At 32.4% G+C, this 18,531-nt stretch overlaps 5 protein-coding genes across 5 annotated transcripts; 2 read left to right on the plus strand and 3 right to left on the minus strand.

Annotated features, from left to right (window-relative positions):
• LOC104769820 (30S ribosomal protein 3-2, chloroplastic-like) lies at nt 3,204–4,513 on the plus strand. The gene is made up of 2 exons (XM_010494121.2): nt 3,204–3,573; nt 3,969–4,513. Exons 1-2 carry the CDS (start codon nt 3,307–3,309, stop codon nt 4,251–4,253), a joined length of 552 nt encoding a protein of 183 aa, XP_010492423.1. The 5' UTR covers nt 3,204–3,306; the 3' UTR covers nt 4,254–4,513.
• Nucleotides 4,584–5,234, minus strand: LOC104769821 (glucosamine 6-phosphate N-acetyltransferase-like). Its single transcript, XM_010494122.2, has one exon. It carries the CDS (start codon nt 5,138–5,140, stop codon nt 4,685–4,687), a length of 456 nt encoding a protein of 151 aa, XP_010492424.1. The 5' UTR covers nt 5,141–5,234; the 3' UTR covers nt 4,584–4,684.
• LOC104769822 (vegetative cell wall protein gp1-like) lies at nt 5,411–7,181 on the minus strand. Its single transcript, XM_010494123.2, has 2 exons — nt 6,887–7,181; nt 5,411–6,599 (listed from the first exon to the last, which is right to left on the minus strand). The coding sequence occupies exons 1-2, from the start codon at nt 7,080–7,082 to the stop codon at nt 5,548–5,550; spliced, it is 1,248 nt and encodes a 415-aa protein (XP_010492425.1). The 5' UTR covers nt 7,083–7,181; the 3' UTR covers nt 5,411–5,547.
• On the plus strand, nt 10,398–12,969 carry LOC104769823 (E3 ubiquitin-protein ligase At3g02290-like). The gene is made up of 5 exons (XM_010494125.2): nt 10,398–10,744; nt 11,275–11,611; nt 11,699–12,152; nt 12,231–12,340; nt 12,594–12,969. Exons 2-5 carry the CDS (start codon nt 11,489–11,491, stop codon nt 12,618–12,620), a joined length of 714 nt encoding a protein of 237 aa, XP_010492427.1. The 5' UTR covers nt 10,398–10,744; nt 11,275–11,488; the 3' UTR covers nt 12,621–12,969.
• Nucleotides 13,062–15,885, minus strand: LOC104769824 (developmental protein SEPALLATA 1). Its single transcript, XM_010494126.2, has 7 exons — nt 15,235–15,885; nt 14,281–14,362; nt 14,135–14,196; nt 13,940–14,039; nt 13,764–13,847; nt 13,488–13,636; nt 13,062–13,332 (listed from the first exon to the last, which is right to left on the minus strand). Exons 1-7 carry the CDS (start codon nt 15,417–15,419, stop codon nt 13,239–13,241), a joined length of 756 nt encoding a protein of 251 aa, XP_010492428.1. The 5' UTR covers nt 15,420–15,885; the 3' UTR covers nt 13,062–13,238.

Consider the following 18,531-nt stretch of genomic DNA (forward strand, 5'->3'; position numbering starts at 1 on the left):
ATGGTTTATCATTGTAAGCTCTCAAGTAACCTCNTTACGTTTGGCAAAGCTAATGGTTGTTGTAAGTCTTCTAGATTTGGACCTGCACGTACGTGCGGAATTGATTTCAAAAACTAAGTTTACTATCCTGTATGCATTATATTATATACATGTGAGGTAATACTTGTAAACATATTTTTTAGGAATCAACATTCATAATCCAAACTTGTACCTGTTTAGTAATAGATTTGTTTTTAGTTCAGTTTATACAAACAGAATAATTAAATTCGTTTTTGTTATAAGTAAAGACAAAAAAAAAGAGAAAGGTGGTATGTCTATTTCGAGATCTCAGATTCGTCTCATCCCATATATATCATGTTTTCTCATTCATAACTATAGTTTAAATAATAATTTACTGATTTAAAATATTATATTTTATTCCAACAGATTAAAAAATAACTAAAAGATTTGGTATAACATTTATAACCCGAACGTATATCAGTTGGGCATTTGGTACAAATTATTTCATATCTATTACAAATTATTATAAGATTTTAATACTATAGATTAGATAATATATACCTGAAAATTTATAGATTATATTTACTTATTTGGTTTATCATTGTAAGCTCGCAAGTAACCTGAAAAGCTGCGGGTTCACTGGAAAATTAAATAAATCTCGTCCTGTTTTCTTTCTCCCAAAATTATATTTCGAATATTAGTTGTCCAACTTTAATTAGTGATGTAAGTATGCATGCTTTGAATTAATTTTGTGCCAAATAGGTAATATAAAAATGAGTTTGGAAAAAGAAAAGAAGCATAATTTAGAGTTTTTTTTCTTAAGAACAATTCTTCTAAACATTTCAGTAATTTATATTACTGAAATTACTGTTGGGTTTTAAATGGCCCAAGGAAAAAAATTCTGTCAAGAACTTTACTTTTTTTTTTCCGTCAATGTCGAGAACGAAATATTAGAAAGAGAAAGTTTCTCTGAAAGCAATTGGTGAAGACGCATGCGGTTCTTCATCCTTCCTCTATCAGTCAAAGCAAGGCTCATCAGTCATCAACGTTCTTACAATTTTATCATTCTCTTGTTTTGTGTATGTTATTAAAGTTTTGAATCGAAGTGTGTTTTTAATTGTTTAGTTTTCTGTAAATTGTTTGTCCAACAAAAAAAAAGAAAAAAAAAAGTTTTATGTAAATTGTTCTCAAACTATAACTATGAGAAACTGAATGACTCAGTGACTTCAACATCTTGATTTTTATTGTTTTCGCAGAATATCATTGTCACCATCACAACTCTTATTTTCTACGATTATTGATCTAGAATACCAAGTCTAGTAAATGATTAAAATTAAATATAAACTTTTTCTTGCAAATCCGATTATGGGTTCTAGGCATAATATTAAAGTGATGCTCGATTTTGTTAAAACTATTCTGATAATAGATGATTTGAATGACCTTTCTAATACACTTTTTTTTTGCCGTCAAATATACTCTCTTACATTGGAAAGAAAGACAAAATCAGTTTCTTTTTTGTCATGTTAATAAGTTAGACAAAAAGCTAAGCAATATGGATCTAGGCAAGAGAAGCATATGCAAGCACCTGCCATTCCATAGAAATAAGAGGTTAGTAATTTAATCCTCCTAACTTCTCTTTTGAAAACTAATCAGAATAGATTTGAATTAATACTAAATAAACTTAGACAAAGTAATTTTTGAAAATATAACTCCTACATGTAAACCTTGTGAACCTTATAGTTATATGTACACTGTAGATGGTATCCTTTTCAACATAGAGAATTGATTGAAAATAGCTTCCAAGTTCCAACTATGATCATGATAGCATGCATCTGCCATTGCCTCTTAAATCTGTAATCAAAGAGAAACTTGCAAATCAGAAACATAATTCTTCTCAATTATTTTCCAATCGAGTTTAATCACAAATCTCTCTAATTCTTTGACATTTTTTTCTTCACTCCATCCTAAAATTGAGAAGTTGTGAACAGACATATAGAAGATTAAAACAAAAAACATTTAAAATAAAATTTGTTTCATCTATTATGCTGTTTTTTTTAACTTAGTTTTCTTACACATAAATGATGTATTCTCACATCATCATCATCGAGTATCATCTTCAAGGTTTCTTCTAAGAAAGTTGTATATTGCCTCAAACTGGGTACAATCTTCACTTGTATATTCCAAATCATTGTTTGCAGCCATTTTTTTTGTTTTTTTTTGGAAAAATTTGTAATTTTAGATGGTTTGCAGTATTCGAGATGAGTTACACCTTCATTACGTCTACTGTATTTATAGTTGTAGGGCATGTTTAAAAAATTATTTTCTAGTATTTAAGATTTAATCATATCGTCTATAATTATAATTGGTAAGTTGCTAAAATTTTATATATAAGAATATTTCGAAATCGTTTAGAATATGGTAATTATCCGAAATTTATGTGTAAATTGTCAAAGATGATATTTTATTAAAGGAATAATTTTTTAAAGGAAAGATATTATAATATTGTAATCTCCTAATCGTAACAATATAATTTGAATTGTTATATGTTACATTAAAGGTTGACATGCTAAATACGTGGGTAGATTTGTGGGAAGATTTGTTTAACTTTAGGAAATATACACTTTAATATCGTGCAATCATATTGTTTGGCTACAATTTTTATTTGTTCTCTTTAAGTTCATCTACACTAAAATATCAATTAATACCTGTTTGGCTCTGATTTTTTGGCTAACCGTTATCCATTTAATATATGTTTGGCATTTCATGTAATAATTTTTTAGCCTATGTTACTTATTAAAAATGCTTCCTTTTTAATAGTATAGATATATTTGTATATCATTAGCTAAATAATAACTCATATTTAAAGTTTTATGTTAAACATGTTTGTTTTTCTATTTAATATAAGTTATTATTACATTTTAATTTGATTGAAAAAATAAAAGATGGAAATTTTAAACTGACTGGATAAAATAAACATAGTATTCACTATAAAACTAAATAATTTTTAAGAATTACTTTGTAATTTAAATAAAAAAGTCGCTTTCAAAATATGAAGATATAAATAGTATTCACTATAAAACTATTCAATCAAAGATGGAAATATCACAGAAAATGATAAATCAATATATTGTTTGACCCCACAAAACTCAAATACAAAATTCAACTTAGATATTTTTGATTTAATTATAAACAAATCTGTTTGATCCGACCCGACAAGAAATGACCCGAATCGACCAGAAGATTGTAATTGAAACCTGTACGTGCTTGCTTTCTCTGTCTCTCTCGCTCGCTTAGACGCAGCTGAAAATGGCGGTTCAATCAAGTCAGAGTGCGTCTTTTGGGATCAGAATAGCTTCATCACCTTCTCAGAAACTCTCTTCGAAACCTGTAGCTCATATCTCTATATCGACGAAGCTCAAACCCTCTTTTCTACCGTCGATTTGGTGCTCTACTTTGAATCCTGGTCAAATTCCGGCGAAACTCTCCGGAATCAGTCCCGGAATATTCGCTTCTCCTTCCGATTCCACATTCTCTTATGAACCACCAGAATCTGAATCTCCCTCACTTGAAAAGGTCAGTCACTGGTCACTGTCAAACACTTTTTGCTTGGAACAAATTGGGGTTTTAGCTTGTTAGTCAAAGTTGCAACCTTTTTTGTCATTTTAAAACGAAACATGTGGTAAAGCAAATTGTTCCATCAAATCCATGTCTGACCACATCTACATCTCTTTAATCTTGGAGATGCATACTCACACACATATATATCTATATAAAGCTTAGTAATGTTGCATCATTGCTGATTTAGGAACACTACTGTAACAAATTTGAGATGTATGCATACTCAAACCGAAGTTGGTTACTCGTTTTCCCATTGTGGGTGCTAGTGAAACCTAACTAATGTTGTTTGATTCTGAATTTTTTTTTTTTTGTGAAAGAAAGGTTAAGAAATGTATTATTTTCATTTGCAGAAGAAGATGCGTGTGCTAGTGAAGCCACTGGAGAAACCAAAGGTGGTACTAAAGTTTGTGTGGATGCAAAAGGACATAGGAGTTGCATTAGACCATATAATTCCAGGGTTTGGAACAATCCCACTTAGTCCATACTACTTCTGGCCTAGGAAAGATGCTTGGGAAGAACTTAAAGCTTTGTTAGAGAGCAAGCCTTGGATCTCTGAGCTACATCGTGTCTTCCTCCTTAACCAAGCTACAGACATCATCAATCTATGGCAATCAAGCGGTGGCGATTTCTCTTGATTGGAAAAGCAATTCATCCGAAGCTGTTTTATCATCATAGAGGTATTATCAATGGTCGCAACTTTTCCAAAGTCTAAAGCTTTTTTGTTGTTTAGTGTAGTATTCCCTTTGTGCTGCCTAATTCTGTTGAAACTGATCATTCAAACTCAGAAAAAGCTCGTGTCTTGATGGCTTTTATGTTCAAGAGTGTATCATTATTGTCTATGCAAATGGGTCGTGTTTGTGTCATTTCGTGTGTGTTTCAATACATTTCTGGTCAATGGATCATCGAAACTTCACTGTAGAGAAGCTGAAAAGTAAAAGTTTTTGAGGTTTCTGTAACATTAAAAATGACGAAATAAATCTCTCTTATTATTTTTCATACATAAGAAAACAGAGAGTTTCTCTTATTCGGAAGCAAATGCAGAATCAGAAAAAAACTCAACCTTTGATCAAGCAAAGTACTTGGACATCTGAATAGCTTTATGGGTCAACCCACATTTCTCATAAAAGGATTTTTTCTCAACACTACAATCAAGAATCACCTTGTAACAACCCATGGCTTTGCAATGATCCATCAGAAACTCAACCACCGTCTTCCCAAGCTGCTTCCCACGGAAACCCGAATCCACGACAACGTCTTCGATGTGTCCTACTTTACCGCAGCTCCTCACAAACTTCTTCTCTATCATCACGCTCCCAGTCGCTGCGATTTTCCCAGACGCTTCGTCTTCGATCACGCATATCACGTGGTCGTCACCGTACGAGCTTATCTCTTCGAATCGCCGATCGAACTCTTCGTCGGTTAATGATCCGGCGACGGTCAGTTGACCTAGTAGCTCTATGAATCCTTTTTTCTTGTCGGAGATCTCTAGCCTTCGGATCTTGAACGTCTCCGGCTCCGCCATTTAGATCAGATCGGAAACAATTTTTATATAATTTTTGAATTGTGTCTGTTCTTTCTTTATAGGATTCTCTCTCGCTCATGTGTTGTAACTGAACATACCCCACCACCACTTCATATTATATTATTATTATAATAAAGTACGAGGAGGACGTAATATTTATGGAATGGTACTCAATCTTTTAAGTAATTACAAATTTCGCTTATATTTTCTCAATCAGTTCAATTTAGGTCCTTTGTTTTTTCTTTTAAAATTACCATTTTGTAATTGAGATTAAAATGAAGTGACAATATTTATTGAAAATTACAACAAACCAACAAGTGAAAATGTAGAAGGAAAAAAAGAAGTTAAACATGATGATATATATAGATTACATAATTGGAAATTGTGAGGAGTGGAATTGTTTGAATTTAGGGTTGATGGTGACTAGATAAGGAAGATGAAGCTGGAGGGATTCCAGGGATGAGAGGGACCGGAGGAAGTGGAACAGGGAGAGAAGGTGGTAGTGGCATAGGTAGTGAAGGCGTAGGGATTCCAGGGATTCCAGGGATTCCAGGGACTCCAGGGACTGGAGGGAGTGGAACAGGTAAAGAAGGTGGTGTTGGCATAGGTTGTGAAGGCGGAGTTACGCCTGGGACTGGTGGAAGAGTCGGAAGAGGTGGAAGAGTCGGAGTTACGCCTGGGACTGTTGGAATAGTCGGAATTGTTGGAATAGTCGGAATTGTTGGAATCGGTGGCAGAGTTGAAGCTGCTGGAGGAGAAGGAAGAAGCGGGATCGGAGGGAGACTTGGAGGAGAAGGGATTAACGGGTTTGGAGGAAGAGTTGGGGTTGGGATAGAAGGTATGAGAGGGTTTGGAGGGATGACGGATGGAGGGTTTAGCGGGTTCGGAGGAAGAGGAAGAAATTGGAGATTGGGTTTTAGCATATCGGTTTTCTTGTCTTCCAAGGAAACAGATTTCTTGTTACGCAAGGAAGTTGGTTTACGTGGACCTGGTCCTCCTGGAGAAGGAAGAAGAGGAGGGAGTGTAGGAAGAGGCAAGTCTGGAAGCGGAGGAACGATAGGGAGGTTTGGGATAGGGGAAGGAGTAGGCGGATCTTGGATCGGTGGAGGGAATGAAGGATCAGGTAAAAGTGGCTTGGTGTTGACTTGTTTTTGGCTACAAATTTCTGGTTGGGTTTCGGGTTTGAAAGTGAAGAATCCTGCAGAGAAGACCCTCGTATTCTCTCCGTGACGGTTTGATTTCAGGCGTTTGAGAGAAGAAGAAGTCGCGGACGAAGCTATGGAACAGTAAGGCTGTGAGCTACTTAGCAACTTCACAGAGCATCTCTTGATCTTCTTCACATGTTTGCTGACTGAGAAAGGTAGCTTCACTTTGAATTCACCTCGCGCATCTGTTTTCACTTCTTGTCTGAAACTCGGTTTCGAGTTCTCGTCAATGCATTCCACTGCAACTAAAGCACCTGTAACAAGATCCAACAAAACTATTCATTATTCTTTCTAAGGTTTTAGACACACAAACAAGAACGCTCATGTAATGATCCACCTAACCGATCTTAACTAGGTTTTTGTACTAATATTAATCAGCAAAAACTACAATTACATAGACTTCAACCTGGTGTAATCTTGAACCATAATCGGTCAAACCAGATTGATAGTTCATGTTTTGGTAGAACAGAGAGCTCTGTTCTTGATTTTTACAAGTAGTTAGATAAAATACGAGAAAGAAAAAAACGAAAATTAAACAGACCTGGGATTAAGTGGTTGGGTGATTTCGAAAAGGCGCCGTTGAAACAAGTGTCACAGTAGACAGTTCCAACCACAACTGCAGAAGAACGTGTCTTCTTCACAACATGTTGTTGTCCTTGAGATAAACCTCCACTAACAAAGATGCTTAAGAAAATCATAAGACTAAACCAAACCCATAAGATAGTTGTTCTCTCCATAGTTATCGACTCTGTTCTTTCTCTATCGAGGAAAGAGGGAGATATATATAGGAGTGTCGTGTGAAGAAGATGAGTGAGCCACGAAAGACCAAGAGATTGCAAAAGAAAGCTTATCTCTTTTTTATCTCTATGTTAATGTGAATCATGGGAAAAATACAAAGCCTAACTACAAAAGATAGCTACTATATTGTCTTGTGACCCTATCCTTCTACAGCTCAGAATCTGAATTATTGTAAAAAATAGTGTAAGAGGTGAGAAAAAGACAACAATAAGATTTGGATTCACGTTCGCGTGTCGATTAGATTGATCGTTTACACGGTAAAAAACACGTACGAAGTTACTGTGATCATATATTGTTTCTTGAATTGCGGGATTTGCTGAAACTACTACCCTCTTGATATTTTTGTTTTTTCCTTTTTAACATATGAATTAATAGACATATGAGATTATGTTTTATGTACGTTAAAGGTTGAAGAAATACATGAGATATTTTAGAGTTCAAAAAAATATCTGTTTTCTGCATCTTTCCCTTATTCACATCTTGAAATTTTGAATGAGACTAAAACATGACATGATTTTTCATTTCCAAACTGTGAATCCATCTGTCATGTTTGTTTTTCTTATCATGTATTGTCAACATCCATATTTCCAAATAATGACATTTACAAAAAAATTATTGTTAAAATATCGCAATCGTCAATTTTATCCAAAACTAAACTTATTTAGTAACAGTCTAACCGACATAATACATTTACAAATAACTATTATACGATGAATCATTTGCAATATGATGTTCTGAAACTTATACATTCTTTACAACAACAATCTACTAAAAAAAAAAAACACACTCCAAAACCATTAAGTTTTTGCTCAACCATTGGAAGAGTAGTATATATTCCACAGATGATTATTTTCGTTCAGTATATCGAAAACGATTGGTTTTAGATTTGGAGAAACATATAGCCAATGAGACTAAAGTTGATAACTAGACTTAAGTAAATAATAGTTTTTTGTGTGTGTGTGTGTTCTGTAACAGAGGAAACATTACATGAAATTAATGAAAGGGAAGGCATATGGGAATGAGAATGGGGAAGCGAATACAGTTGGAAAGTCTCTGTCGATTCACGAGACACTAAGCATGTCCACACAACCATATATACCCAATTCTTACTTCTGTCTTCTTATAGAGTATGTTTACAAATTCATTGTTGAAAAGGACAAAAGAAATAAATATATAAGCAAGAATGTGAATGTTTTTTTATGATGAAGAAAGAATGTGAATGTTTTCTCGAATTTCTTTTTTTTTCTCTAATAGGACGTCGTTTCTGTTAAAACGATCAACAATTCACGAGAATGAACAAACTTTATTAGAATAGAAACCAACGAAAAAAAAGCAACCACAGGATTTATTTTAAAACATTATGCTAACTTAAGAAAAACCAGTGGTTGCTTTTTTTTCAACAGAAAATTTTGTAATTATCAAACTTTCTGATATTTTCGCAATATATTAATTGGGAAACATTGTATATTCTCAATATTTCTACATTATAGGTTTGGGTTTGATACTTCAATTCCTAACAAACATAGTTTTTTTACGGATTAATAGATGCAAAATTTATTAAAGATTTTTAGAAATGTTGCAAGTAGATCTGTGCATCATGGTCTAGTACGTAAACCTGAATAATATAGAGAGAACTGCATGGTGGAGAGAGTTATTGTTTGTGAAAGCTTTTTTTATCTTAACGAGTACCACCATCGTTCAACCAAAAAAAAAGAGTATCATAATATATAATATAAATGGGCCAATATGAAATTAACCCAAATTGTAGCCTACAACTTGGTTTTGCCCATTTCGTGACGTGGGCGTTGTCCCACTAAACAAACAGCTAGTTGAAGAGTTTGTCATCTTTGGCCTTGATTGGAAGAGAAGAAGTTTATTTAATTTTATCATCCAATCAACATTTATTAGGAGAGCATATAAAGGAACATTTAGAAGCTGCAGATATTCTTATATGCTCTTTTCCTATATGCTCTCATTTGAAGCATTTCCTAAGCATTTAACTCTAAAATATTAATATATACTAAAATAATTTTAAATAATTAATTTATTTTGTAAAAATAGAAAATTATGATTTCATAAAAAATAAATTTATTTGTTATAAGATAATATATATGAGAACTACTTAATCTTATTATTTAAAATAATATAATAATTTATTTAATACATTAAAATATTAATGTGGATATAACGTTTATAATATATATTATTGTTTTTTTAGTTTAATGTGTTATATTATATATATTTTAAAAAGTTGTTGAAATTAAAAATGTAAATATAGATATAAACTTTTATTAAAAAATTATAATATATATTAATTATTTGTAATTAATGTGTTATATTATAAATATATATAATTAAAAATTATTAAATTACACATTTATATATATAACAATTTATAAAATTTATTAAATGTAAAATATATTTTTTTAAAAATATATAGCAATGAGTGGTGATTAATTTTTTTAATGAAACACATTTAAATTATATTTTTTAATTAATATCATATATTAAATATAAATATAATATCTAATACTCTACTGCTATACCAATCAACTAAATGTGTTATATTAATCAGAGCATACAGCTTATGCACCTTAATGCTTATGCTACATAATGCTAATGCTCTAGTATATGTTGTTCCAATCAAGCCCTTAGTTATATTGCAAGTCTGTAATAGTTTAACAAGATGATGAATTGAACTGTACGTATAGAAGATTAATTAAAGAATTTTTCGATATATATAAATATTAGCTGCTGCAAAGAGTTATAAAATATTTTCTTACAAAAAAATTTGTAAATTTGGATTTTCTTTAATTCATTAAATATTTCTAGTATGTGCAACTTTTTAAAAAATGCAATGTTATTTTTTTCTACATATATTTCTATTTTATCAAAATTTAGATTTTAGTAATATAGATTTTTTTGAAAGTATTATAATCTTAGACATCTATATTATTATATAACGCTAAATATTAATATCTATTTACGAGAATACAAAAATAAAAATCTAATTTCAAAGATACATTCAATAAAAATATTAATCCCAATTTTTTTTGTTTTTTTGCTTTTTTGCTTTTGTTACTTTTTTGTTTAATATCAAAATCTCAAGTGTATGATTTTCTTAATTATAAAATCTTCCTAGTGTCATCATTAATTAATTTTACTTATATTTTAAACATGTAATTTGTATTAAAAACAAAGTGACAAGATTCTAAATAAATTTTAAAAACAGAAGCAATAGTTTTTGGTTTCTTTTTGTATAGAGAGAGACTCAACTCTCTCAAGTCTCAACCCATTTGGCCATTTGGGTGTAGAGAGCAACAACAACGCCCACCCACCTTCACACCAACTTCATCACACTACTCCTCCTCCTTCCTTCTTTCCTCTCACTTTTTTTCTTTCAATCTTTCTTCTCTCTGACGGATGGATTTTTAATAAAACAAAAAGTGAAAGATTAAAGCGCTTCTTCACTTTCCTTGTTATCTGCTCTAATAAAGCTAAATTGATTGAGTCTCTCTTTTTTAAAATTTCGTCGGTTCGTTCTCTTTTTTTTTTTGGTTTCCGATCAAAATTGAAAACCCATTTAGTTCTTCGATGAAAGGTATAGTCTTTGTTCCGATTCCTCTGTTTTTTTTTTTTTTTTTCAAATTTGTTCTTCTGTATAACAAGCAACTGGATAAAATGGGTTGTGATCAGTAAGTACAATCATAAAAAAAATGTTGTTCTCTGGTCAAAAATGTGGCTCTGAGTTAAACCAAACATGGAGGTTATTATTTTTTAATTATTATTATTATGTTTTTTTTTTTTTTTTATCTCTGTTTTATTGCGTTTGTTAGGGATTTTACCTAAATTAGGCTTCACCTTTCAATCGGTTAATTGCTTGCATTTCACTTTCACCAATTTTGCGAATTGAAGCCTTTGAGTTTTTTTACTGAGTTTGGTGAATGATGTCTCTTGTTAGGAGTCTCTCTGCTTATTTGTCAATGTTGAGAAGCTCTTTAGTTATGACTTATGACTTGACATATAAATGGGTTTTTTGTTGTTGTGGGTTGTGATGAGTTTTGTATAGTTACTGAAAAGATAGATGTTTTGAAATCTATAAGTCCAAACAGTGATCAGATCATTCTACAGGTGATAATTTGAGGGAGTGAAGCAGATTGGTTGTTGCTGTCATCTTGGGAGAGTTTCTGTTATTAGAAACCCTCTCATTTTAGCCTACTTGGTGAAGGTTTAGGAGTTTCCTAAAAAGTTTCAAACCGGCTTTGTGGTTTTGGTAATAAATCTTGGTGAAATTTTTAAAGCTATTTGCCTCCAAGTTCTTGAGTTAAAGAAACAAGAGAAGGAGATGGGGTGTGTTACTTCTTGCTTTCGTGTCGACGACTTTGAGGATTACCCGAATCCAACTAGTTCTTCTGTCAACAGGAACTGCCCATGCCCGAGATGTCTTGTTAATAGCTTACTTAACCTGGTAAATGTTCTCTCTTCCCAGTGTTTTTACTTTGCAACTTTTAGTTATATATAACGTAGAGCTCATCGAAATTGATCTCTTTTGCAGTATGTCTCTTTATTCAGAAGAGGCGAAACTCGCTCTCTCCCATCTTCCTTACAGGCTACTACTACTAATGTATCAATAACTTCATCTACTTCGTATGATAACTTTATGTCTAATACATTCCACTCTACTCCAAGGCCTCTGCCTTATGATGCTGATCCAAGATGCTTCCGGTCAAGGCGTGATTCCCTTGTCTCTAGACGCGATAAGGGTTCAAGTTATTCTCATGAGGAAGCTGAGCCATTAAGAAGTGATACTGATTTTGATTCTGAGTCTTTCTCAGTGGAAGGAAGCAAATGGGCTAATAATAAGCTTATTATCTCTGGTGAAGTTTCAAAAGAAGAGTTCTCTAAATCCACTCGAAGGATTCTTAAGTCAAAGACAATGGCTATTGGTGATGATGAAGGCATGTATATTACATCTGATGATGAAGATGTCTGTCCAACGTGTCTTGAAGGTATTCATTTTTATCTGATTTTTTCTTTGATTTGTTTATGCAATTGGAAGGAAGCTTAGTATCAGATTTTTGTTTCAGAATATACATCAGAGAACCCGAAGATTGTTACAAACTGTTCTCACCATTTCCACCTCAGCTGCATTTATGAATGGATGGAGAGAAGTGAAAACTGTCCTGTTTGTGGAAAGGTAACACTTTTCATGTTCTTCATAAGTAGACGTGTGATCCTAAGAACAATAGAATGGACAAATGTACAACAACCCTTGAAGCACATATCCGTGAAAGTGTCCTTAGAAATGAAAATCTATAGACTGTAGTTATCTGGTCTATGATAAAAAGGGCTAATCATTCTCTTCTTAAAATTCACAACATTTGCATTGTTTTCTCATTCATGTTGATTAAAGAATAATTTTCGTCTGCTGTGATTCGTCTCGTTTGCAGGTGATGGAGTTTAACGAAACACCGTAACTTGTTACCATTGATCCTGTCTTTTACTGCCTAAACTGAAACTGGGAAGATTGACAAGGCAGCATGCAGACAGATGTGCAAATTAATTTGTTGATCTGTGAATACTTTTTATTTACAATTTATGGTATATATATGGAAATGTGGAAGTGTCTTTGCACATTTGGCTAATGGAGTTCTGAGGAAAAGGCCCTCTGGAGAGAAAAAAGCAGCGGCAGCAAAACACATGCACACAGGAATCTGACATGTTTCTCAAGATTTGCTTATGGGGCAGTGTTTTGTTTTTTTTACATCAACATTTTGTATGAATTACTTAACCCTTTTATTAATAGCATACATGTGATGGTTATTATTTTGGCATAGAGGTTTTCAATGGGTCAAGAAAAGATCCCAGTGTAACCCAAGCTGTTTCTCATTACATGACAATAAAAACCGGTCTCATGGTTCAGTGCTAACACAACTTCAATTCTTAATATAAGCAAGGTTTCCCAAAAGACACAAATGTCCTGAAGACCATTATATATAGCCACTTATGTCTACAAATCCAAGTCTTTGTGTCTATACTTTTTATATATGAAAAGGACTTTTGTTGGTAAGCTTGATCATAGAAGATGATGACTCTCAAAGCATCCAGCCTGGAATGTAACCATTTCCCTGTTGTGCCTGAGCTTGTGTTGTCGCAGTTATTTGCTCTGAGCATACCGGATTATCATACCTGTTACCATAACATCAACAATAAACTTAAAAGGTTCTCAAACGTTGGTGATCGTATTTCGACCAAGCAACTAAAACTTTAAACTAAGATCCAATCTTATAGTTGTGAAGTACACAAGCTAATATGCAGATGGTTTTTCAAGGCAAAGGATTTACCCGATTTGTAGAGTTGGATTGCATTCAAGAGGCTGGTATAGTCCCTGAGAATGAGCTTGATGATGCGCATAGGTAACATTCTGTTCACCGCCATCCCATCCTCCGCCTCCTCCCATATGATGACTTCTCACACCAATCATGTCGTCCAGCTAAACAATTATATATCACAAAAAGACTATAATCAGTAACAAGAAAACTATAGATGATTCCAAAATATTTAAGAGACTTCAAAACTGAGATATTCGCAGTCATCAAATGCATTTATTGTGTTTATACCTTCATTGCCAAAGCTCTGTTGGTCTCAAGCAACATCTGCTCTTTATTTTGAAGATCAGAGAGCTGGTCAAGCATGTACTGTGTCTGCAAAACAATCATCATACCACCACATTAGTCTCATTTGAATCATTAATTATCTCTCTCTATATATAGCTTTAGATAGCTGATGATATGACCTTGATGGACCGAACTTGCTTGAGAGAGCCGTCAAGTTGGCGTTCAAGCTGTTCTAGCTCCTTTGAATTCAGAGGTCCTAAATCCTCCCCAAGAAGATTTCTGCAAAAAGATACATTCATATACACACAAATATGAATCAGTTATGGACATATAATGGTATAAATACATGTAGAGAGAAATAGATAGATATATACCTTTGTTGACGCTGAAGGCTCTCGTATCTACCCTTAAGCTTCAGATACTCTCTGTAGCTGTTCTGAAATTTCAATAGAAGTAGATTTTTAGAAGAAACTTTCTTGAAATGGTATGATAGAAATCTAAAATATCATCTGAAGAACACCTCAAGTTCTTTGGCAGGTTTGTTGTTGACTTCAATGGAGCCATAGCTGCATTTCTGGTACCGATCCAATGTCTTGAGCATGCTGAAAGAAACTCACAAACATGATAAAGAAGCTAATCAAATAAGATCATATACTTGACTTGGTAGACAAACCTGAAACCTTACAATATGACCATAATCAAGCTGACTCCCAAAATACTTGGGATTTGATTGTTCCAAACGTTTAAGTTTTGCATTTGTATTTACAAATATCAAGAATATTATTTGCAAGCAATATCTTATACTTCTTTCATTTGATTCACAAAATGCAAATAACACCTTTTGTTTAAAAAACTAAGAGAAAAAAAGTAATTAACTAAACTATTTTAACATATAATCTGCGCAAAAAAATTGTTTTAAAAGAAAACACCACAATAATTAAAGCTTCATAGATATACACACGTTTAAAGTAGTAACCACAATAAAGTATGATGAACTAACAAATGGTTAATGCATGGAACCATATATTATCATTCTACGTTGGGTACTTATAATTTTCATAGAAATCTGTGAATCCATCTTTCTTAAGTTTCCAATCAGACAGACATATATTAATTAATAAAAAACTTTTCAGATTGCATATCTGTATTTGGATTTACCTTGAAATGAATCCATCTACAATTCTACATGTATATACACCTAAATAAAATAAAATTAAAAGATATAACAATACTAACTTGATAGCAAACTGAAATCAGATCTTGAAAATTTCAAGAATTCAAGAAAACCTAGAAACTGAAATCAAGAAACCGGATTAGACTCAAGATCACAGAATCCAAGATCGGGTGATCCATCCAAAACAAGTCCTTGAGATAAAAGATCTATGCTTATCAGATCTAGCCAAAACCCAATAATGAAAAAGAAAAAACAAAACAAACTTGAAAATTGAAGAGGTGAGGAGAGCTGAGTGATTACTTTGGGGAGCTGCAAAACTCATAGAGCTTTCCACGGTTGGAGAAGATGATGAGAGCAACCTCAGCATCGCAAAGAACAGACAATTCATAAGCTTTCTTCAACAAACCGTTCCTACGCTTTGCAAACGTTACTTGTCTGTTGATTTTGTTCTCTATCCTCTTCAGCTCCACTCTTCCTCTTCCCATTTCTCTTTTTTTATTTTGTTACCCTTATTTCTACTTTTATATATACACACACACAAATATGGGTATGTAATGTTTATCTATATACAGACACACAAAAACATAAGTTTGGTATCTCTTTTTCTGAGGAAAGATCTGATCTTTTTGAGTTTTTAAAAAAGGTCTGGAGAATCGATACAAAGAAAAAAGGATATAACCCTAATTTCAAGAACAAAGGTACTAGCTTGAGGAAGAAGAAGAAGAAGAAGAAGAAGAAGAAGAAGAAGAAGACGAAAGTTTTAATTTGCTTTACTGGTTTAGATTGTTAGCTAGGGTTCTTGATTTTTATTTTTTTTTGTTCTCTCTTTGTGTTTTGGAAGTGTGTGGAGGTTGTGCAATCTTAATGAAAATTTATTTTGTTTGAATGGAATCTATTGGGAGCAAAAGATAAGAAATCTGTGAGGGGTGAGGTTAGGGTTTGGTGTGTGTTTTCATTTCTAGCCATCTCTCTCTACTTCTTCTCTTCTCTACTCCCACGCTCTCTCTAAGCACGTGTGCTACAATTACCATACTATTTGTATTTTTTATTTGAAGATATTATACTATAGTTTAGTTAAATCTTTCTTGTAGAGTTATAATTAATTAGTAACACCAAATTAAAGTTTAGTTTTGGTTATAGTGTTTTACAAATTGGAACATAATTATGTAATTAGAAGATTATCTATGTGCTTCTCCTCAGCTGGTAGAATAATGTCTGTGTATATATGGTGTTTACTATTTTAGGTATATATAAAGAAGCATGACATTATATACAAAAGATTTAAACATATAGGCTTCTTCAAAATTCTATGTTTATATCATTATAGCAAATGATTTAATTATATATATTACGTTGGATGGTTGACTAGTAACTAACTAGACACATGAGGCCCAAAGCTGATCAGTTACATGTGCATACATACATATATACGGTCTTGCAGTTATCACATTTCAAAGTCAATTTTAACCAATATTAAGAAAGTTTGTAGTATTTATATATACACACACCTCGTAGGCTCGTACTAGATGTAAAATGTGTATATTTGATATAAGTACACTCGTACATGTATATGGTGAATACATACATATTTGGGAAATAACATAAAATTAATTTCAAACGTGTATTTTTGATATAAGAATTTCAAATGTGTGTTTAAAAATTCATTTTCATCGTGATAGCATGTTACTTTTGTTTACTGAATGTTATGCAGTATATTTTCAACATAAACATATATGTATATTGTTAATTTGTTATATATGTCATAATATTTTGTAGATGAAATAGGTCATAGTAACACATGTTGATTTAGTAAAAAAAAAGTACTACATATAGACGAACCTAAGAAAGGGTTTTGGAAAAAAATAACTTTGCAATCGGTAGGAAAGGTTTTACATATATATTCCAAAGTTCTTAATTACCAGCTGGGGTAGCTGATGAGTGATGATTGTATTAATTTTGTGACGAGTATCTCTCATCAGAAACCTCCTCATCATTATAGTTTGAAAACAAAGGTAAACAAACATAAATGTGCAAGTTGTAGCTAGTAGTGTTGGTAAAATTAAAATATATATGAAGCGCGTGATGATAATATTGTGAATTATAGGAGGAATATAACATTTTCAAAGTATATAATAATACAAAAAAAATGAAAGCAACGTATCATATCATTTTCTAGTTATGTTTCAGAAGCCGCAGAAAAGCATCTCTTACCTTAAAATGGGTTTCCACGTGTCGAGCTATTATTGGAGATACCTTTTTCTAATGAGTTAAACAATTGAATTTGTTTTGTATGTCTAGATCGAGTTAACCATGTTTCCGGGTATTTGCAACATAAATTACAGCTATCTTGTATGCAACATTCATTATAGAAATTAGAAAATACACTTTAGCTGTGTAGAAAACAAAGAAAAATTATAATTTAGATGTATATTTGTCTCACGCAAACTAATCTCACCAATTAATCTAATTAGAAAAAGAATTACAAGTCGTGATACTGCGAAATTAAACGTGGCTAATGGATTTTGAATATTAGTAAGAAGGTGATATATGTTCTCTGTTACATATAGTCACTGTCAGAGTGCCACCAAAAGATCATGATCATCCGTTAAATAAAAAGTAAACGCATCTTTAAGGTTGTATATATATTCCACATATATATTTTTGGGTGGCATCAATATAAATGGACTCATATGGTTTTGTTCAATTAGGAAATTTAAAATCACGTCTCACGCCACTAAATAAAAGTTGTGTTAAAAAGATTATTTGTTTTCTTTTTGATAAGAGAGAATCTATACAAGCTAAAAAGCCTTCAGGTGACATGGGTAGTCCGTACGGATTTTACAGAGCGTAAAGACGTTGAAAAGTTAAATTTAAAAGAAAAAAAAAACATAACAGTGAAGTGTTATTACAACAAGATGGGTGATGTGGTCTGAGGGACACGTGTCGATGTATAATTGAGTTCGACTTTTGTCGGAAACGTGCTCGCTGAGCCGAAGCCTCCTTTTTAACAGTGACTTGTCTTACGTTATTTATTTTTACATTTCTACCCTTCTATTTTCTTTTAAATATGATAACATCGTTCATACTTATAAAAAAAAATGTTTTACCAAATCATGGTTTCATTTCTTAAATTCCAAATATTGTGAAGGTACTAGTATTTATCAAATATGTGGCCTTAATATGTAGCTAATTTAGTTGGATAACATATGATATATGTGATATCTCTAGTTTGACAAAAAGAAAAAAAAATCTGATATCTCTCTACACTTTTTTTTTTTTTTTTTAACAACAAAAGATTGACTCAAACAAGCCAACAAGCCAATATGGAGAAGAAGAGTTAACATAAGTGATTACCTGCGGTTGAGTACGAACTTGTCGTGCTAATCTATCCGCAAGGACGTTTGCATTTCTGGAGATCAAGGACAACGAAAACTGTGAGAATTCCTCCATATCTCTCTACACTTACTTGTTGGTGAATTATGGTTAGCAGAAATGCCACAATATAGATCGTTATTTTTCAGCAAATTCAACTTTATTTATTTTGAGAAAAAACCAATCAACTAACCATCAATAATGGTTGATATATATATTTTTTTT

This window comes from Camelina sativa, chromosome 20, assembly GCF_000633955.1.
Source record: "Camelina sativa cultivar DH55 chromosome 20, Cs, whole genome shotgun sequence".
In the NCBI taxonomy this organism is placed as follows: domain Eukaryota; kingdom Viridiplantae; phylum Streptophyta; class Magnoliopsida; order Brassicales; family Brassicaceae; genus Camelina; species Camelina sativa.